Source organism: Pelmatolapia mariae, linkage group LG13 (genome assembly GCF_036321145.2).
Source record: "Pelmatolapia mariae isolate MD_Pm_ZW linkage group LG13, Pm_UMD_F_2, whole genome shotgun sequence".
Lineage (NCBI taxonomy): Eukaryota > Metazoa > Chordata > Actinopteri > Cichliformes > Cichlidae > Pelmatolapia > Pelmatolapia mariae.
Window position 1 is genome coordinate 20738923 of NC_086238.1, and position 22611 is coordinate 20761533.

Here is a 22611-nt window from a genome sequence, read left to right on the forward strand (position 1 = left end):
ACTTCAAAACTCTCTGTCCTTTAATGCAGTCTCGGCTTTGACACATAAAAATAAATAGAAGTAGTTGAATGAAGCAGGCGAAATATTCAAGCCCTGCATAGTTTCCTCTCTTCTCTACAGCAGGGCGATCGCTCTGTGAAGCTGGCACGCCTGTTTGGATTTTCCTTTTGCAAAGTCACAAACACTATCGGCACTTTGGCTGGCGCGTCCTCACCCCTTAAGCTGCCACCACTGCGACCAAGACCGGAGCAAGTGCCAGAAAGGAAATTGGAAGGATGGATGTCTTCAAATACTCTCTTCAGACAAGTGCTCTTCAACTAATACACCTCACTTTCCTTTCCAGGGTAGCTCAGATCATATTTCACAGCAGGAGAAGCTTTTATTTAAAGTGTCAAAACTGTCGAATTTGTGGATTTCACACTGTGTTTATTTGGAGCAAAGGCCCCCCCCCCCCCCCCCCCCCTTAAAAAAAAGAGAGAGAAAACAGTTTGTGTTTCTTCTCCATCCCGTGCTTTGTGAGAGTCTTAAAGGTGACAAGGCTTGTCAGTGCTGGAGCTTTTCATATGCTCCAGTTGTCAGCCTGTATCTGACATCTCCGTGTCACCTCAGTGAAAGCGGGGAAGGGAATGACAAGCAGTCCAAGCCTCTGCAGTCTCGCTCTCTCTCTCAGGAGCCCTGATATTTAAGCGGTGGACAAGGGAAGCTGAAAGTTTTGTGGTACGCTGAGATAGCGAGTGCCACCTCAGCGGAAGCTCGTGTGTCAACTGGGTTTGAGGAATCGGGCTGTGACAATGAGGTGATAAAAAGGTGACAGTGTGGAACCCCTGCCAAAAGCAAACAACATCCTAGGGCTGGCCATCTGCTGAGGCCAATATTAGTTTTTTTGTTTGTTTTGTTTTAATGGGGAGTTTGATCTTAAACAGGTCAGGGCAGCTTTGTGTACTGCGCATGATGTAGGGTGGCTCTGCTGTCATTTCCTATTGAGTGCAGGCTGCAGTGGCACGGAAGAGGAAAAGTGGAAGTGTATTGGAAACTTTCTTTGCCCCGTTCTGCAGCACCTCTTTTTTTTTTTTTTAATTTATTTATCCTATCACATGAATGTCGAGGGTGATTCATCAGTTAATCGTGTGGTGTTTTAAGGGGAAGAGAAAAAGCCAGCAGTTCTGCAAATGGGTTTTTCCTTCTGTGGATAAGATTGAATGATTTCGGCCTCTGCAGCAAACTCCCTTTCTCTCTCACGGAGCAGCAGGAAATTGCACCTGAATAGGAGCAATCAGAATGCCCCCACCCCCAATGAGTGTTCACAGCCAAGCCCAAAGATACAGAGGAAACCTGTGAGCTATAAAAAGAAATGGTATCGCCACAGCATCAGAACTTTAATGGGAAAGTAAAGAACTGGCTCAGCAGCAACCACATTAAGCCAAGTTTGATGGAAGGAGTCACCACGGATTGGTGTGTTGTCCCTCCCCTCCGGGTCTATTAAGATAGTATTCTGCTTTTATTTTTCTCAGATGAGAGATTAGATTCTGTTGTACAAAAACATTTGCGTTCACCGGTGTGGCTTAATGTTTTGAAGCTGAATTTGTGGAGTGGACTGTTACAAATCCCCACCTGGATCACTAAGAGGCTGTGTTTTAATTTGTTGTGCATGACCAGTAAGCCTGATTGACAAAAACTGTGTAGCAGGTCACGTTATTGTCAAGCTTTGATCTGACAGTGACGTCCTCTCTTTTTGCATTCTGTCCGACAGCTGGCATGGATATTATGTTGTGGCTGTGAGGTGTGCATGTGCCATATTTGTGCATGTTTGCATTTGCTTCTGTGCAGATTCGTCCGCCGACCCTTCGTGCTTCTCATCAGCATGCGTGTGTCTGATAATATTTGCACATGTAACGCACTCTGTGTCCTGCATGAAAAGCATACTGAGCATGTTTGCGGTCTTGTGTGCTCAGTCTTTGCGGTTGTTTGCTCAGCATGTGTTTTCCCACACTGGGCCGTGACTGAGGGCCGTCTCATCCCACTGCACCCAGGTACTCGTTCCAGGACGAGGAGGATATGTTCATGGTTGTGGACTTGCTGCTGGGAGGAGACCTCCGCTACCACTTGCAGCAGAACGTCCAGTTCAGCGAGGACGCAGTCAGACTCTACCTCTGTGAGATGACGCTGGCGCTGGACTACCTGCAGAGCCAGCACATCATCCATAGGTATTTCTTTTCATTTCCATTCAAGGCCTCCAGGAGCTTTCAAGCTGTTGAAAAGTCTATGGCTATAAACAGGGCATGAAGTGTTCTTTTATATGGAAAACGCTTTCATAAATTTGCCCTTCAAACCCTTAGGAGACAGTTTCTGAAGGTTGTTTCGTAAAGCAAAGTTAAAGCTGCACCCTTTTTTTTCTGCACAGAACTGCAAGATTGCAGTGGAGTAAAGGTTTTGGAGGTGGAAATAACAAACATATCTATGTGCATAGAAAAATGCAAATATGTCCAGCAGACAAAGTCAAGTAAAAAGGCCTAAGTGTGCACAGTTGGGTCTATAATTATTTAGGAAATTAGACATTTTGTGATTTTGCAGTAGATTTTAAATAAAACAGGTGGGATGTGATTAAAGTGCAGACCTTCAACTTTAATTCAGAGGGTTGAACAAAAGTATTGAATTAAATGCTCAGGAATTCAAAGTCTCCTGTTTTCAGAGGCTCAGAAGTTTTTGGAAAGTTGACTTTCAATCAGTCCCACAGCCAGATGAGGTCTGTTTCCTCATTATTCCATGACGAATTATGGAACAGCTCATGATCTGAAGCATACCACATTATCTATCAAACACTGTGGAGTCAGTGTTGTTCCACTGGCGTGTATGCCTGCCTGTGGAACCAGCTCACTAATGTTTATTGATAATGTGACTGCTGAGAGAAGCAGCACGGATGGACGATGCTTCACAGTGTAAATGGATGATGACCCAAAGCATACCGCAAAAGCAATCCAAAAGTTTCTTGAGGCAAAGAAATTGGATATTATTCACTGGCCAAGTCAGTCACCTGATCCCAACCCTATAGAGCAGGGGTGAGGAACTCCTGGCCTCAGGGGCCGGTGTCCTGCAGGTTTTAGATGTGTCCTTGATCCAACACAGCTGATTTAAATGGCTAAACTACCTCCTCAACATGTCTTGTTCTCAGAGGCCTGGTGATGAACTAGTCATTTGATTCAGGTGTGTTGATCCAGGGTGATATCTAAAACCTGCAGGACACCAGTCCTTGAGGCCTGGACTTCTCCACCTCTGCTATAGAGCAAAGGTGTCAAACATAAGACCTAGGGGCCAGAATTGGCCCAGTGAGGACTCGCACTGGACAGCTTTGGAAAATGTGAAGGGGGGCAGAGTTTTTAACTGTATTTTCATGAGTGTTACAGCTTTTCCAACTGATAAAGATGGCCATTCATGCTACACCAAAGTAGATAAGTAATAGATAAACAATTAAATCACAGTGTGGGGAAAAAAATCCTCTTTTCCCCATCTATTATTTCTGCTTTTTTCATTTATTTTTTTCCCACAGTGGAAAATAAATAAATTTAAAATTCTTACAATTTGAGCCCAAAGAGTCGTTCTGACAAATTTCATTCAATTATTACAGCAACATTTCTTAAAAATGGCCTTTGATTTCTTATATTACTTTATATTATATGCTTTAATATAAAGGGATTTAATGTGACTACTGTTGGTAATTTGTGCTATATAAATAAAATTCCATTGAATTAAATGAAATTAAATATTAAGATGTCTCAGGGGATAAATGTGTAGCTAAACTTTACACTGACAGAAAGGGGAGTTTCACTGGTCCCACCAGTTTTAGGTCATAGTGGGCTGTATGTGACCCACAATATAAAGTGACTTTGACATCTCTGCTATAAAGCACAGCACCAGGCAGAAACCACAAACAAACGGGAGACTGTGTATAAAAACAGCTGTAATTCCTAAACAGTTAATTTGGTGCCTTTTTTAAAACCCTTGAATAAAAGCAGAAAGTCTGCACTTCAATCACATCTTTATTGTTTGATGTATAATCCACTGTGGTGGTGTACAGAGGTACAAAAATATGACATTGTAAAAATGCTTATGACTATATTTTATATACTGCCGTTTACTATTGTATGCGACTTTTTTTGTCCTCTGAACTGAAAGAAGAATAAATTGACCAGTGTCCCAGACACTCCAGTTTTTGCCTGTAATACCTCGAAGAAAATAAAAACATTTCATTTCCAGCGTGACATTGGATGTCATGCCTTCTGGGTTTTGATTCACAGCGTGTTTACCCGAGAGAGACAGACGCATTAAACTCCCAAATACACCCATACGTATCTATAAGACGTGTTTGCAATGCTTTCCAAATACATTAGATGCTGCAGGGCCAGCCAGCGAGAACACGTAGCTTAACTGGATACAGTGAACTAGAATTTCCCCTGTGTGGTAAAAAAATACTGAAGATCAGCTCAAGGTTGTGTCTGTAACTTTCAGTATTCAAGAGGCTTGTTTCATTGTGTTGTGCTTCTGCACCTTGCATCAGTATTACCAGTTATTTTTGAATGTGAGGAGTCGAGCCTCACATCACTCTTAAACACCAGCGAGTGTTGTTTTCTGCTCTAAAAGGTTCATTTGTGAGAACATAAAAAGTCACAGTCCCTTTCTTTGCATTATATGTTGATCTCCAGGTTTTAAACGTGACTCATTTGTTTGAGGATGGATATTTTTGACCCAACATTTATCTTCCTCATCTCCTTCCACTTGGATCTTACTGTTTTGAATCGTATTCTGCCCCTCCCTCAGCCTGGTTCAGGGAGGACTCTTCCTGTTAAAAGGGAGTTTTTCTTTCCCACTGTCACCAAGTGATTGCTCATAGGGGGTCGTCTGATTGTTGGAGTTTTCTCTGTATTATTGTCGTGTCTTTACCTCACAACAAAAAGCACCTTTGCACAAGATCTGATGTATTTATAAATTCATGGCCACAGTATGGCCAAGAATATATGTTGCCCTTTAGCACAGATTGGAAACAGGGTTTTGTGGTCCAACAAAAAACAAAATCTATTATTACTTTCAGCATGTTGCAGTTTAAGTGGTCTGAGAGGAAACCTGACTCCTCTACATCCCCTGGTCTGTTTTCAGGCTTCAGAAAATCTAATCCATTAAGCAGCCTTTGACCATCACAGCTCTTTTCAGACTAGATCAGGAGAATTTTTAAGCAGTACAAAGAGAGAAATATTCAATGCACAAAGTAGAATTTAGTATTGCAATAAAAGAAGATCATTTTAATGTAAAAGAATGTGTTAAAAATCCCCCTGAAGTTATAAGAGGCCTGCAACAGTGAAGAGCTGCAGGAGGAGTGATGTCTATCTTCAAATTCTGCAATACTTTGTTTTATATTTTAGCCTAGTGCAGCTTTGACTTTATCAGAGGTCTGTAAGAGAAATTAAAATTTAATAACGTATAACATATTGATACAGCAGCCGCCCATTTACAGTTGGTGCAAACAGTAGCAGCAAGGTTACTCAAAACCACTTCATGCTGTATTACCCTGGCTCCCCATTTGTTAAAGAAATCAAATTTAAAATTTCAGTCGTTACTTTTATGACTGAGATATAAAGTGGAGTCATACAGAGCTTTGAACCCCTTATTTTCCACCCAGACCCTTCACGTTAGAGAATCTTGGGACTGAAAGGCTTAAAACAAAGTGAATGGCATACATTTATATACTTAGATTTAGATTTAAAGCCATGGTCCAAGCTAGCTTTTACTGTGAGAGCTACTCAGTCAGTGCCTCAGTTTGAAAGCTTTCAAAAGTCCAGTTCTGTTGTCAGATATAGTTATATTATAGTTTTGATGGCTAGTTTAAAATTCTGTGGAGTGCTTATTTTTTAAGTTATGCTCAGCATTAGTGTCCAGAAGGGCAGTAAAGCTGGTTGTGCTTTAAACCAGGCCCGCTTTATGTGTCCCTGCAATAGGAGTATGCTGTGATTTCTTATTTTCAGTGAGAGTTACTCTGCGACTGTGATGTCTGGTCTCCAAAACCAAAGAAATGGACAGCTGATATCACAGATGCAGTCTGTCTTTTCTCTCAGTTTAAAGTTGCCATTTACTGTTATTTTTTTGTGAAACACCATAGTTTACATTCTGCACAACAAGCATAAATGAGCCATACACAAGCAAATGTCGGTTGATTGAGATATATATTATTATTATTATTTATTTTTATTTTTTTTTCAGTTTCTCACGAGTCTTGGTGTGAGCTCAGATTATAACCTTTTTTAAGGCGCTGAAGTCACTGTTTTTATTTACTTTGCATACCTAAGGATGGGTCATATGGGTTTCTCTGTAATTGTCCCCATCCTTCATCCACAGCGGACTCAGTAAACACAGCTCTTTGTCCAGATATGCTGAGCGCAGCTGTAAGCGTGCGTGCAGTCCAGTCAGTGAAAGAGCTGCATCCCTGCAGGCTGCAGATTTAGAGCCACAGATGGCTGAAAAACTGTTTGAACCTTATTCAAAACCTTATGTGGGCTACATGTCTTCTTCCAGCAACTGTGTGTGTCCGTATGCATGTTTGTGTGTGTGTGTTATTTATGTTGTGGGGACATAAATCTGTTTATATAGTCACACTGTACAGACCTGCCTCCCTTTTGGGGACAAAAAGCAATTCCCCCAAATCATAAATGATAAACATTTTAGTGCTAAGATTTGGTTTAAAGTAAAGGTAGCGCGTTAATGTGAGGCCTCTGAATGCTGAAATGCACTGATACACTGAAGCATACATCATACTTACATATTTGGCATCATGATAAAAAAAAAAAAACACCTTTAAGGAGCAGAATAAACAATAACATATAAGAATATGGAAGGAAAAGAATAGTTTGACATTTGCCATTGTATTTGCTTTTTTCACTAAGAGTTAAAGAGGTTTGTCACCTTCAGGTCTGTGCAATACATCTAAAGCCGGAGCCTGAGCTTAAAACTCCTGCTCGTGCAATCTAAAGTTCATTTTTAATACATTGTGATGCACACAAAACTAGTGGGTCAAAAGTTTAAAACTGACAAGCTGACATTTGATGCGGCTTTCTCTGGTCTCTGCAGGTTACCTTATAGCAGTAAAGCCTTGTTTAGGATTTGCTTGACACCTATCACTTAGTTGCTAGTAGATATTCAATGCTCCGAGTGACTAGGTAACCCCTCAAGCTGTGTTTTGTCATTCCTCAGCAAATATTCAGAAAACAGTTTCTGGGCATGTGCTGAAGTGAAGCGAGATGGTGCTATTCTCTTCCTGTATGCGTACGGCTTCTTTGATATGTATCTGTGGCTCTCTTCAGGTTCTCAGACATGGCTGTCTGCAGTAGATATGCATCATTACACTTCTGCTGGCAGCCTCACGGAGATGGCAAGTGTTTTCTGAAAGTGAAGCCAGAGTTTTCCCCCTCATTGTATAGTTGGCAAAACATCTTCATCACATACATTTTAAATGGCTATAAATAGTAGCTAAAAAAAATGCTTCAGTGTTTTGTTCGTCCTCTTCTTAACGTCATGTTTTCTGCCATTGAGTCAAGTGTGTGTGCCGTAATCTAGTCCCTTTGTATCAGTGCCCTCCTCCAGCACAGCAGTTTTCTTCTACCCTGGAAGTTTTTGACAGGAGAATACTCTACAATTATTTTGTTGCACCAACTGAAGAAAAAAAAAAAAAGGGGGGGGGGGGTCTCTGGTCTCCTAGCAACAGTCAGCTGCCACCATGCCCAAGGAGGTAAAATTAGTCCTGTGAGAAGAAAGGAAGTAGAATTGGAGAATCCCTTCTCTCTTCTCTCCTTTTTTATCCACTCTGCAAGTTAGATCACCTCACGCTGGATTGCTTTGTTCCTGTTCAAAATAAGAAATCACTTGGCATGCAGCTTCATGTTAGACTGATGTCTCTGTGATTGCTGCAAAATAAATTAAGTGAATTCTGTACTTCAAACAGCGTGGCACGATGCTGTAGCTGGCACTGGTGCAGGGATTCCTCCTGTGAACATGCATGCATTTCCCTCCTGCTTTGTTCTGCTGGATCAGTCTGCAGCACCACCACCTCCGCTCCCCTCTACAAGTTTTAGCAGATATTCGCGTCAGTCGCACAGTCACCGTGAACACACGTGTCCTGTGGGGTATGTAGATGCTCTCTGTAGACCGCGTGTATTCTCCACACCAGCATGATGTACGGCATAATTAAATAAGCTGTGTGCGCTCTGTTAATTGCCCGTGGAGTGTTTGAAGGGCTGGAAAATGTCAAGCTGTGTGTGTGTGTGTTTGTGTGTGTGTGTGTGTGTGTGTGTGTGTGTGCGCGCGCTCCTGGATATGTCCAGGGCTTGGGTGCTCAGTGTAATAAGCATGTGCAGACAAACCTGTTAGTCCCTCTGGGACAAACCTCTCCCGGGGATCAGTTATGAGTGTGTTCTCACGCGCTCCGAAATGCAGGGAATGAAGGAATTTTCTGCTTGTTGACACAGATGTCCAAATCATGTTGTTGAAACATGTAATTCACACATGCATCAGCCTTCAAAACACCTCCCACACGCTTTAGCATCTACACATACTGTACACATCCAATCCTGGTCTTTCCCACTTGACCACAAACTATGATGATGGGAGGTGCTGTTAATGGAGAGTTATGGGAGCAGATTAGACAGTTAGCAAATGCTTAAACTCACAAACACTTTTACTAATAACAACAACTTATAAAGTGCATTTTGAAACTCACATTTTAACAACTCTAGCATGAACACTGCGGTTTTTGTTTTTGTTAATGAAGCCAGGGTTGGCAAATGTTTTCGGCCATATTCGGAGGGGAAGGAGTCCATAATTACCTTACTCATAGTAAAATGGTCTAAAGGGGAGCTGGGCCTACTGGGTGTCCTCAGTTCTGATTTCAGGCTGTATAAAATCCAGCACATGACTGGAGCTGGCATGATTACAGGTCTTTTTAGACTAGAATAGCTACCACCAGGGCCACAATGAAATAGACTCTCTTTTTAAAGAGAGATGTATGAGTGAGGCTGTTTTCACATTCTCAAGTGGTGCAAGAGACGCATGCCAAGCTTATATCATGGAGTTTTTCCAGCTAATTTATCCCTGATTAATTCCTTCCAACATTTATAGTAGGAAATCTTTAAAACTTCCAGAACTGCTCACAGAATCATTAGATAACTTCAGACTTGCTTGATGATTGCAACTATGATCACATTAGCACCTTTGTATCAGCCAGGAATAAATAAGAGGCTGTTTAAATTGAAGCTGCGGTGCCATTGGATAGCTTAGATCAGAGGTCTCAAATCTGCAGCCCCAGAGCCACATGTGGAGATGTTTCCCATCTCTAGTGGTTCCATTTCGTTTCCACAGAAATCCAAATGAATAAGCTTAAAGGCGGCATTGATAACCCACATGCTCCGAAGGTCTATGTGATGTCATCCATAGGGGTTTAGAAAGCTGTAGGTCAGTTTATCTGTACACAGCAGAAACTCAGTGATGTGCTATTAAAATGCAAGTAATATCCTCTACTGATATTTGCACCATGTTTTAATGTGTACGTATTCTTTGTCTTTTTTAGAGATGTCAAGCCAGACAATATCCTATTGGATGAACAAGGTAAGGGTGTGAACAGTTTGCTCTGTTTATAAGACAGGATGTAAAACAAAACAGGACTTTTAGGCCTTCAGTATGTATCGTAGTTGTATAAGAGCACATTTAGACCACAGACCTGAAGGGCATATCACAGTATTCTTTGTGCATTGTTTGTTTATTTATTTATTTATTTATTGTCAAATACCTGTTATATTTTGTCATATGGCTCTTAATGAGTTTTATTCTGATTATACTATATGTATTCCTGCTATGTGCACACATTCAGTTTCCTCAGGTCCTTCTATTTCCATGTCATTTAAAAGCTGCAATGTTAGGAAAATACCCCCACCGACTGTGTCGTATCGATGGAGTGTGTGTGCGTCTGTGTTTTGTACTTCTCCTCCTATCTATACAATAAATATGTCTGTCGTGCATTTGTGTTTCTCAAAATCCTTCTATCAGCTTAAGCTGACGGAGGGATTTTGAAAAGTGCTTGATCATCAGGGGAAAACAGAAATTGTACAATAAATAAACCTTAGAGACGGCAGTGACGTTCCCAAGCCGCTGCGACGAGTACGACACCCCAGAAACGACCGCAAGAAGGTCAGAGGAGTCGGGGACATCGGACTGACACACAAAATAATGAGGACACTTTGTCCTTACATATCACATTCCAGCTTCCTGAAAGGGAACGTTGTGTCCTCATTTGTTTCCTTCTCTTGTCACATGTGAAAATGTTTCCTTTTGATGTGAGCGCAGACGTTTATTTAGAAAATGTTGATGGATTTTTGGTGTTTCCTCAGGTCACGCTCACCTGACGGACTTCAACATAGCAACAATAATAAAAGACGGAGAGAGAGCCACAGCCTTAGCTGGAACCAAGCCCTACATGGGTAACTAAACATTTATACTGTGCATGAAAAAGAAAGCTACAAGAAAAGGGGGCCTAGCGTAATTAAGTTATTCTTTTCTTTGTAATTTTAAATGCTCAGTTGTACCATTTAACTGTCTCGGTTAGTTAAAGCTCCTAGAACTAATTGCTAGAAGGTGCCAGACGCTGTTCCTTCAATTTCTGAATACATTTGTACGCTCTCATTATCACTAAACAGGCGTGTGTGAATGATATCAAAGAAATTAAACATCCTGTTGATTTGTGAAAATCGGAGGCAAATGTTCCACTATTGTATTATGCCATTGCCGAGGAAAAATGTGCTTTTCTTATGACATTTTTGCAAAGGAATGCTCCATGCACAGGCTGTCATTATACAAGCTTTTTCTTCAGTGTCTCTCTGCTGTGCTTTCAGCCCCAGAGATCTTCCAGTCTTTTGTGAGTGGAGGGACGGGCTACGCCTTTGAAGTAGACTGGTGGTCACTAGGGGTGACGATCTTCGAAGTGCTGCGCGGATGGGTGAGACATTGAAATTGCAGTTTTTATGTTATCAGGCTGCAAAAACGAACTCGCCTCCATTCATTCGCTCGTCTTTCTCTTCCTCAACTTGCTGCTTTTCCTCCTTTTGTCACCCTGTCTCTCTGCTAGAGGCCGTATGACATCCACGCCAGTAACTCGGTGGAATCGCTGATTCAGCTCTTCAGTACCGTCAGTGTCCAGTACAGCCCAGCCTGGCCCAAGGATCTGGTTTCACTATTGAGGAAGGTGAGTGGAGGACGACTTCCACTTTTTTACACTTCAGTCAGCGGTCCCCAACCTTTTTTGCACCACGGGACCAGGTTGATGTCAGACAATATTTTCACGGACCGGCCTTTAAGGTGTCACGGATAAATACTACAAAATAAAATGATAGGACCAAAACAAAAACTGTGTTATTTTGTAACACGTCCTCCTAAAATGTGCCAACAACACTGAGAGTAACGCCCTCCTCTCTGCCCCTTAATGGTCTCTGGTTGCTATGGTGACGCGTAAATATTTCTTTGAAATAGGGGTTGGGGACCGCTGGAATAAGGGACTCAAGTCATCTGATTGTATTCTGAAGCAAAGTTGCTGAACGTCTGTCATCTTTCAGTTAAATCTCCATCCAGCAGCAACTACTAGATCTGCAAGGATCTGTCTGGACTCTGAAAATCAAATTAGTTAATGTGAATTTCTATATACATAGTCTGTAACATCCGATTTATTACTGCTAATTCCTGTATTATCACAAAAGCATTGTGTGTAACTTGACTGAGTCCATCTTATTGCTGTCGCCTTGAAGACGGCGAGCTCACTGCGAGTGGTCGCTGACTCGTCTTTGAAGCAACCATTTCAAAAGCAGCAAGTTCGCACGTTCGTTGCACACAGTTGCGCTAACGTTTGGTTGTATTGCAATCTCTAACTGTTGTTTTCCACAGTGTAACTGTAACACACAGCGCCATCCTACTGTGCAGCTAGTGCAAGGAAATTTGAAAAAGGTATCATAGGAACAACTGCTTATCCGTGATGTAATATGATCCTCTTCACAGAAAGCAGCTTTCTTTCTTCTATTGCTCTGTCACCCAGTGTGCACAGCTCGGAGACAGATACTGTCTATAGATTTTTTTTTCCTCTGGCTTTTTAGTTTAAAGGAGTATAAAAAGTAACCAAATTTAGTTACAAAGTTGCCAAGTTAGCAACCAGTGAGGTGAACTGAACAGGGACAGCGCCGTGAGTGAGAGGGGTGTGAGATGGACAAGCTGAGATGCATAATTTCTACATTTACAATAAAATAAATATCCAATTGCTAAAACTGAAAAGCAAATATCTACCCAGTAAACAAATATCCAAATTGTCAAATATGTATGAACAGGCTTAGCGATGAGCTCTAGTCTGACGCTCAGAACGACAAAGCTCACTGATCGCTCTCAGCAAGGAATCCATTATCTCTCATTATTAGCAAAGAGCAGTGTTTTTAGTTGGCTCAGGCCTTCGCCTTGCTGGCAAAAACTTGTAATCTTAATTTTATGGCTTGTCTTTAATCAGGTTCACGTCTTCTTTACCAGCTGGTGTTTGTGCCAACATCTCTTTCACTATGTCAGTATGCATCGCTTTCGTCCAAGGTTTAGGAGACAAGCTATAAACATTCGATTTGGACATTTTAATAAAATGTATATGAGCTAGCTGATAAATGGAAAGGTTAGGAATGTGAATGCCAGTCCCAGGAAACTAAAGTTACAGTTTTTAATTAAGTGAAGGCAGATTAACTCTGACCCATGTTGCCTGAGTGCAGATGGTCTTCCTAAGAAAGAGGAGCAGGATGTAGAGGTAAAAAAGTCAGCGGAGCCAGTGGAACTGATGGTGCAGGTATTCTGTGTGTGCGTGATTGTTGTGGGGAGGGGGGATGATCCGAGACCCCGAGGGCAAAGATGGGATGGAGAAAGAAAATGACAGATGGGATGAAAGCACAGAAACTGAGCGTGTGGGTGAGAGACGAAACAGTGCATGTGTATCTTTGTGTGCTAACTTATCATAACGAGTGTTTTAGTCTAATATTGAGGCTGAAAATGTTTTCTTAAAAGTGAAAGTGTGCCAGTTGGATGAGATAACTCCCTCTGGATCAAATGTTAATAATTCTGCTCCAAACTTTCCTTGCAATAAAAACCCACCTTATTCTGCTTTGCATCAGCGTGCTGTCATCTAAGCAAGCAAAACTGTTCTGGAAACAAGTCCTCTCCTCCCCTCTGGTGATATTTCTGTAGTTATTTGAAGACAAGATTTTCGAGTGGGGAAGGAAAACTGTGGCTTGTTCAGGAGGATACTCTTTGGCAGAGTGTAAGTGCAGAGCAGGAGTGCGTGCATGTGCTCTGCGTCTGAATGACTGAGTGTTCTGGACGGAGCGACGGTCTCTTCCGCTCTGCTGCTGATCGATTACCCTGTCTGGACTCCACCGAGACTGAGCTAACCGGCCCTGCAGGAGAAAACTGAATCAGCCTGTGACCAAAAGAAGAAGAAAATAAAGCGCAGGAAGCGAGCTAACACAACAACAAAAACCACATCCCATTGTCATCTCCAGCGTTTTACCCCCGAGGTGAAAAATGAAGCAGATGGCATTCCATTTAAAAACACAACTGTATCAGCACCAGCTCTTCTTTTCTCCCTGGACTGTGCGACTCCATTCATGTGTGGTGTTCATCTGTTCTGATCAGTGCAACAATTTTGATTCAACCTGATTGGAGTCAGATTTGATTAACAATGCCTCCTGTTGGTGGATTTATTAGTAAAGGTGCATTCATCCTCCTGTTCAAATGTAGTGGCAACATAATTATTAGTTTTCTACAGAGAAGGAAGTAAAATTGTGTTTTGGTCAATTATTTCTATTTTTGCAATAATAATTCTTTTATTGTTGGGAAGCCTGTTTGTTTCCCCATAAATAATACCACATTTGTAGGTTGAGCAGCAGAGTTGAGTATGTGGGTTGTGCCCATGAAAAACTTGCCAAACCTTCTCTTGCTAGTGCCAAACAGCTTATTCTGCTGTTGGCTCTTGTTTAGAGCTCCTGGTACCCCAGGTGCTGACAGTCAGGGGCCTGACTGGTCCTGTTCATTGATGAGTCGGGAGTTTTCCTACACCTGTTGGGTTGTACGGTCAAAATGTTGCAGTGTTGATTGCTGCACCAATAGGGTAACAGTTTTTAGTGGAGACAGTGCGGTGACGGTGTGGGCGGCGTCTCCCTCACTGGAAAAATGCGACTTGTCATTATTATAGACAATCTCAATGCAGAGATGTCTCAAGATGAGATTCTGCAGCCAGTGGCAATCCCATATCTCCACAGTCTGGGACCGAACTCTATCCTCCAAGATGACGACACTCTCCGCAGAGCGAGGCTTATCATGACTAGGATGGAATGACCTGCCTGCAGTCCTGACCTCAACCCCACTGGGATCAGTTTGGATGTGCTGTTTGTGCCAGAGTGACTAACACAACCACATTGGCTGATTTGTGACAAATGAAGAATAGGATGTCATCACATAGCAGTGTGTGACCAAGCTGGAGACCAGCCATCCAAGTCCCTGTTTGTTAAAAGAATAAACTGTTAAATTGCCAATATCTCTTTATTGTGTTTCTTCAGGCTTCAACCATCTAATCTAAAAAATGACACCAGCCAAGAGTCAGTACCAGATGTTTTATAAATGAAAGACTTTTATAAATGAAAGAAAGATTGTAGGAATAGTCTTAACCACTTGAGGTGAGGGCTCAAAGAAATGAAGCTGCCTTTGACTCTTACACTACCATGACCTGAAAACCTACACAGACAGATTATACGAATGTATAGTGATAAAACTCAAAACCATATCTGCATGTCAGAAAGCCAAACAATTGCTATTAGCTAGATAAACATGCATGATCAAAAGGTTTTGACAGCAGACGTTAAAGATACTTGGGGGGGGGGGGAGCACAAAAATGAAACTGATACAGGGTCCTGGTTGTGTGCAGGCTGGCACGCTATTGTAGTTTACTGGGACACTCAATGGGAATACATGTTTATTAAAAAATGTATTTTAGCTTTCGTGCTGTTGTAGCTGAAAAACAGTTACTAGTTTCCGGCTTTAGAATAGTGACCAAAAATTACATCCTATATCTCTTAAACGATTTTCCAAATCCTCCAGGGAAAGCATCAAAAATCCAATCTCCATAAGGATTTAGACCAGGGGTGTCCAACTCCAGGCCTCAAGATCAGGTGTCCTGCAGGTTTTAGACATCACCCTGGGTCAACACACCTGAATCAAATGACTAGTTCATTACCAAACCTCTGGAGAACTTCAAGACATGTTGAGGAGGTAATTTAGCTATTTAAATCAGCTGTGATGGATCAAGGACACGTCTAAAACCTGCAGGACACCGGCACTCGAGGCCTGGAGTTGGAAACCCCTGGTTTAGACAAAGCACTCGCACTTTGGTTGATGTCTGTACTGGTCTGTTGTGGTGCTAGTACAATGTTCTGAAACTGGACTGGTTAAAGTGCAAAGTTGTGTTGTCTTGTTTCTTATGGACTTTGGAAATTTGCACAGCCCTGTGAATAATATTGCTTTATATTATTAAAGTCATAAGTAGAGAAAAAAAAATGAATATAGGTCTCCAATGATAAGTGAAATGAACTGCTCGTCACATTGAGAATGGTTGCTCAAGCTCAACCTCATATCCGCTCCCATTTTCTCTTCCCTTTGAAGAGATGATCCAGTTTAACTGTTCCTTTTATTAATGCAAAACTTCCAGCGTTTTGGGTTTGATCATTTTTATTAAAGCTAATAATCTTTATTTATAGTCTTTTTTTTAACTCATGCGTTCACACAAGTTAGCACCTTCATAATGGACTCTACCAAAACAATGTAAGGTTCACAGTCCTGCGGGTTTAACATATCATTGAGTTCAACACATACAAGCATATTAGTAAGATATAGCAGATGAAAAGGGATGGCAGGTGGTAAAAAGGAAAGGAGGGAAAAAATAAAACTCATGTAAGGGTTTTATTTCACCTCCCATGGAGAGCAGCCTGGCTGTGAGCGAGGAGAGAAGTTGCGAAGGTGATGTTGCTACTCAGAAAGTGATGTTGATGAAGTGTGTGCTTGTGTGTGTCTTTTCTTTCCAGCTACTGACAGTGAACCCAGAGCATCGTTTCTCCAGCCTGTCTGACATGCAGACCGCTTCCTACCTCGCTGACGTCAACTGGGACGCTGTGTATGAGAAGAAAATGGAGGCTGGATTTGTTCCCAATGTTAGTGTAAAGCCATCACATACCTCACTCTCTCACACACACACACACACACACACACACACACACACACACTGAAGCACTCCTTCACGCTTGCTGATCATAATGAGCATTTTTGGCAACTAAATAATGCATGCTGCATGCAGCGTCTTTGCGGTGCACTCACCTTATATTCCTGCTTGCATGTCAGTGCATTCATGTGTGCTGTTCCCTGTTGATGCTCAGAGCGTGTGCACTCTGTGGTCCATTTACGATGGATGCTGCTCCTGTGTTTGTTTCTAATTATCTCGCGTGCATCTCACTCACACAGAAAGGTCGCCTACACTGCGACCCCACCTTCGAGCTGGAGGAGATGATCTTGGAGTCACGTCCTCTTCACAAGAAGAAAAAGAGGCTGGCAAAGAACCGATCACGAGACAACAGCAAGGATTCACAGTCTGTAAGTGACACGGTCCTCTGCACAGAGCTGCTGCGTCCGTTCTTTTATCTCATAAAGCAACACTTAGTGTGATACCTCTGATACCAACAGCTTTGACTTTTATGCATAGAGGGCACAAACTAAACCATTAGTTTGCAATTAATTTTCTTCTTAGTGAGTCGTAAGCGCTACCACTAAAGAAACTTTTTAAAATAAATTATGAGAGATGCAGACCAAAAATAGAAACACTCTTTGTGCCAACATATCACTTTTGTTCTTCCCACTTAAAATAACCTAAATTTCTTCTAGTACTTCTTAGTAGTGATCATTTATCAAATCTGTTGAGAAAGAAGTGCCAAAGCAGTGTGTTGGTAGCTGCTGGTAGTTTTGATTTGATTATAATGCTTAAAATATACATGATCAGGCATAACATTATGACAAGAGCCAGATTATGATGGCTAGACAACTGGGTCAGAGCATCTCCAAAACTGCAGCTCATGTGTCCCAGTCTGCAGTGGTCAGTATCTCTCAAAAGTGGCCCAAGGAAGGAACTGTGACAGGTGGAGCGATGGTTGGCCCGCGTGGTCCAATCCAACAGACGAGCTACCATAGCTCAAATTACAGAAAGCTTCTGATTGGTTCTGATAGAAAGGTGTCAAGGTGTACTTTTTTTATTCCCTGATCTAAAGAATAGTGAAAACCAGAGAACTGGTAAACACTGTAACCAAAGAAAAGTCAATAAAAATAATAAAAAGGATCCCAGTCCTCAGAAAGGCAAAATGATCTCCATCTTCTTTCATATTTAGTAACAAGAGATGAAGTCCTCTTAGTAGTTATATAACCTCTGCATTAAAAGCACTATGTTCTGTTAAGGAGGAGGATTTTGGAGCCACGAGTATGAAGGTGGAATTGTCACTGCATCTGTTAAAAGGCCTCTTCTCTTTGATCATACAAAGGGATAATTTTAGTTTTTTCATCTTCAAAAGAGTTATTTTCTCGTAGGCACTGATATGATTTGCTGTTTACCTGTTATTTTGATCTTTGTAGCCTTACCTCCAGCAGATTAGTGTGGTTTTTGCTTTGTACAGTTAGGTTTTTGTTAACTTTTGGACAATTACACATCTTCTATAATGTGGCCTTTGTGCAGCACTGCAGTAGACTTTGAATCACAGTCCTTGTATGATTGTGCAGACTTTCAACTTAAGATCAAAGGGGTTTAACAAAAGCATTGCATTAACTGTTTAGGAATTACAGTCATTTGAATACACAGTCTCTATTTTTAGAGATTGAAAATACAAAGATTGTTTTTAGTACTTGGATGAAGCCTAGAACCATGGACGTCACCCAATGGCCTTCTTGTCAAGTGTAAATGGTGGTTTTGTATATTGTGATAAGTCGCGTGTTTTTCCATTCATGAAAGCATCTCTCAATTGTAGCGTATGAAAGTTAAATGCCTGCCTCCTTGAGAAGTATTTGCTCGGTCCTTCTCTGATAGGCTTATTTTGTTCTTTCAGCCTGATGATGGGCTCCTTCATTTCTATGTCAATCCATTTTTACAGAGAGTTTCAGTGAAAAACTACCAAGTAGCTTCCAAGTTCAACACTTGGAATCAGCTCCATATCTTTCATCTGCTTCAGCTCATGAAATAATGAGAGAACAGGGCATGAAACATCTCATCAATAACCTGCTTACTTTTGAGCCTCTAAATATGAATTCTTGTAATTCCTAAACAATTAATCCAAAGCTTTTTTTTTCATAACCCTTTAATTAAAGGTGAAAGTCCAAACTTCACTGAACAAAATTACAAAATGTGTTTGATTGTCCAGATACTTACAGACAGACTTAACTGTCATTGCTAAAAGCGAAAGATTATGAAGGGAACACCAGAAGAGTCGTGTAAATTATTTTTACCCACTGCATTACTCATTGGTACAGTTTTTATAAATAGCCCGGGCCATTCCAGGATAACAATGCAGCTCAGGCTTACCTTTGTCTCCGCTCTGTCACATCCTGTCAAAACTGTATATTTTTAGATTGGCAGTGAGCCAGCTGGCATCTTTTTTCTTCAGCTGTAGTGAATTACCTGTGCTCTTAGCTCTGTGATACAGTAGAAGGATAAAGTGAGGCACCTGTCTGATCATGCTCATGTTCACAGAGGCAGTAATTTCTCCTTTGCTGTCATACAGCTCAGTTTCTATATCGTTGAATACTTGCTGTTGATCTTTGGAGTCTCAACCCCCACCGGTCTCGGCAGTTTGCGTCCCCCTACCTGAGCCTGTTCTTCCTGTTAAAACTGATTTTTTTCTTTCCACTGTCACCAAGTACTAACTTGATTGTTAGGCTATGTTCACACTGCAGGCGAAAGCGCATCAAATCCTACTTTTTTGACCCTATGCGACCCATATCCGATCATGGTATGACAGTGTGAACAGCACAAATCTGATATTTTCAAATCCGACCTGGGTCACTTTCATATGTGGTTTAATCCGATACATATCTGATGTCTTAGAAAGCGACTGCTGTGTGAATGGTCATGTCGCATTAAATCCGTCTTTTACGTCACTGACATAAGACGGACGCCAATTATCAGCTCTGGAGAAGACAAACGAGAAAGCATGGCAGCCATTGTTAAAGCACGTGCTCTCTTTTTTCTCGGTGTCCTTCTTTCTCTAATTAATTTGTCAAAATTCTGTCGGTTACAACTGTGCAGAAATTGATAGACGGCTGCAACAACACCTACTAGCTCTGTAGCCGCCATTTTTACTTCCATAAACAGAGCGCGTTGTGTGTCTTCTCAAAAAATCGGAATTGAGCATTAAGACCTGCAGTGTGAACGTAGCCTTAGAGTTCTCTCTCTGTTTTTCACTTTACAATATAAAGAGCCTTGAGGCAGCTGTTGTTGTGATTTGGCACTGTACAGTTAAAATTGAATTGAATTAATAGGCTGTTCTGTTGAAGGATGAAGTGAATAATCCCCAAAAAAGAAAAAATATTGCAGTTTAAATGTTACCAATTTCAATTTCAGTTCGAACATCTACAGCAAAACAAAAGGATTTTGAGGTAGCAGATGAATAGCAATGCAAGATATAAATGTCCTCCTCATTTTGCCTTAATGCGTGATGAGGTCTGCTGTCTGATTTGTGTGTGCTGTGAGCAGGATCAGAGTGTAACTGCAGCAGTGCAGTCTCTGTTTCTTTGCCTTGGTGTTATGTTTGATTGAGACATTGTTTACCGCAGACGGGAGATGTCCTCTCTGTATTTATGAAAAGCAGCCTGCACCCATCAGACGCTCCTCATGACATCAGCGCGTGTGCGTGTGTCACGTGTTATCAGGGCTGATGAACATGTGCAAAGAGCGTGCACCTCTAACAATAGGGTTGTGAGACGCTGTGTGTGGAGCACATACATGTGTGTGTGTGCCCGCTTGCGTGTACTCATACTGCGTTATTACTGAGATTATTAAATTATGAAGCCTTCGGTGCCGTTGTCATGGCCCCAAGTGCTTTTGGAAATATGAGCTTCTATTTTCGTCTTGGGCCAAACATCCAATTTGAGGAGAGCTCACAAACAATTCATGACTTGTTTAAAAGAGCAACGAGGGGGAAGGATGAATATCCCTGGGAGGTCACGCACTTGACAGATTGAAGTTGACGTCAAGTTTTGTTTTGTGTTTTTTTTAATCTGCTGTTCTTGATGATGCTGCTGATGATGAGGTCGATGTGTAAGATGACGATGAGTGTGCTTTGTCTGTCATCTGCCTGCAGGAGAACGACTATCTACAGGAGTGCCTTGAAGTGGTGCAGCAAGAGTTCATGATCTTCAACCGAGAGAAGTAAGAGAACAGAAGAGCAGCAGACCGTCTATAACATGGGCTAAAAGCAGAGTTTCTTTTTTTTATTCAATGCAGCCAAAATGAAATTAGCTACCATTAGTGTCATCCTTTTAGAACGAATGCAAAGGACAGAAACATTCCTGCCACTTGCCTTGTTTGCCCTTTAAACAATCGGATTGATAGCCTCAGCTGGAGCTAAATTTAATCTTCTTTCATGTTTCTTTTCTTAGATTGTGAGGCAACATAGAGGTTCATTTGTCTTTGATCTTAAAGCTATCTCGCAACCTCTTATTTTTGGGGGGCAGCAATCATATATTTAGAAAACCAACGGCAGTAATTTAGCGAAATTAGTGACACTTTATTTATATTTAAAACCAGATATTTTGCCCACAAACCCCTGAGACAAGAGGTCGGCACATTTTACTGTTTCTTTTATTAAATTACATAAAATCCATGCACAAAAGACAAATTGAGACTTTAAAATGATATAGCAGTTTAAGGTAACAAAGCATCTTCGTCCTTGTCCTTGTCTCCCTTGTTAGAATCAACAGTCAGCTTAAAAGTTATGTCACAATCATGTCAATCAGGAACCAATGCAGGCACAGGGAGAACATATAAGAGGCTCAGTTTATCAGGAGGACCAAAGCAGGTCCTGTCTTCCTGCTCTAAAGTGTCGGCATTAACCAGTATGCTAGCATTCAGTCCTGTAATAATACATCGTTTCAAATATGTTATGGTTCTTGTTTTCCAAGGTGCTACTGGTGCTGAGAAACATCTGGGGAAAAAATGCAAAAAAATACAAATTTCTTACAACCTATGCTTGTAGATATTATTTCAAACTTATACGCCTTTACTGTTTAATCATGAAAGTGTCTTCTTTTACATTTTTCCCCATGCAGATTTTTTTGCATGCTTATTTCATAAGATTCATGTAGGAGACGGACAAAAAGTAGAGTCTTACACAATGTCTGACTTGTGAAAATAAACAGTCGTGTGAAAAAAGTTCCAAAGGACTCTTTGCAGTCCTATAAAAAGCTCAGCACATTGTTCCCTCGTTTATCGCTGGAGTTAAGTTAAAAAAAACAAACCCCGTGATAGGTGAAATCAGCGAAGTAGCCAGCTTTATTTTTTACAATTATTACAGATGTTTTAAGATTGTAAAACCCCTCACTACACACTTTATACACTTTTCTCAGAGTAACTCAGATGGTAACTTCTACCTTCCTTTAACATGTCCACAAGTCCAACTTTTTGTGCAATGGTTAGCATCTTCCTTGACCTTTTGGGTGCTACCGCAGGTGACTTTGACAGTGCAAACCGTTTCGTCGGCATTGTTGTGTTTGTTGGGGAGAAAACTTACAAACATGCAGTGCAGCACTTCAGAGTCACACTGCTAGCAATGGAAGATTTATGTAAATTTGACAAGCTGAACGCATTCTGTACTGTACAGGAGATACGGCACGAGATTGATTGACAATGGTCTACAGCCAATCAGGACGCAGAACACAATGTGCTGTTTTTTGTTTTTTTGTTTTTTTTAAAAAGCATGCAAAATTGCACCAAAAAAATGTGCAAAAGAGCAAGGCCGCGAAAGATGAACCGCGTTATAGCGAGGGACCACTGTACACCCTTACTGCTTCCATAGGAATTAAGAGTATAAGTAGCTGCTGCGAATCAAATGCACTTGATTAATTAGGCATCAGCAAGTATGGACTCCTGTCTTTAGGTCTGGAGCATTCACCTATGTGACAATGCCACAATCGTTCAAGGAGTCTTCCATGCAATGCTCAGCGAAACTGCAAAAAACCTGCATCTCAGACTGTACAGGCAACAGTTAGAATGTTAAATGTTACATTTCATGACAGTATGATTAGAAAACGAGTGAGCAGGGATGGTTTGTTAAAAAGGGTTGCCAGGAAAACGCTTAATTTCACTGGATGCAAAGGTTTGCTTTGGAAAATGACATCTGAACACACTACAAGACTTCTGTAATTATGTCTTTTAAGCATAGAAGACTAAAATGGAGATGTTTGGCTATAATGGATAGTGCCATGTTTGGCCTAACC

The 22611-nt window shown here is 41.3% G+C and overlaps 1 protein-coding gene across 1 annotated transcript in view; it reads left to right on the forward strand.

The window, feature by feature from the left end:
- LOC134640272 (serine/threonine-protein kinase 32C) overlaps positions 1-22611 on the forward strand; it is a 96574-nt gene that overhangs the window by 67111 nt on the left and 6852 nt on the right. Inside the window, exons 4-11 of the mRNA XM_063491949.1 lie at positions 2031-2204; positions 9602-9639; positions 10419-10508; positions 10920-11023; positions 11153-11269; positions 16173-16298; positions 16606-16734; positions 20478-20545. Coding sequence (XP_063348019.1) covers positions 2031-2204; positions 9602-9639; positions 10419-10508; positions 10920-11023; positions 11153-11269; positions 16173-16298; positions 16606-16734; positions 20478-20545 — 846 coding nt within the window. The remainder of the gene's footprint in view (positions 1-2030; positions 2205-9601; positions 9640-10418; positions 10509-10919; positions 11024-11152; positions 11270-16172; positions 16299-16605; positions 16735-20477; positions 20546-22611) is intronic.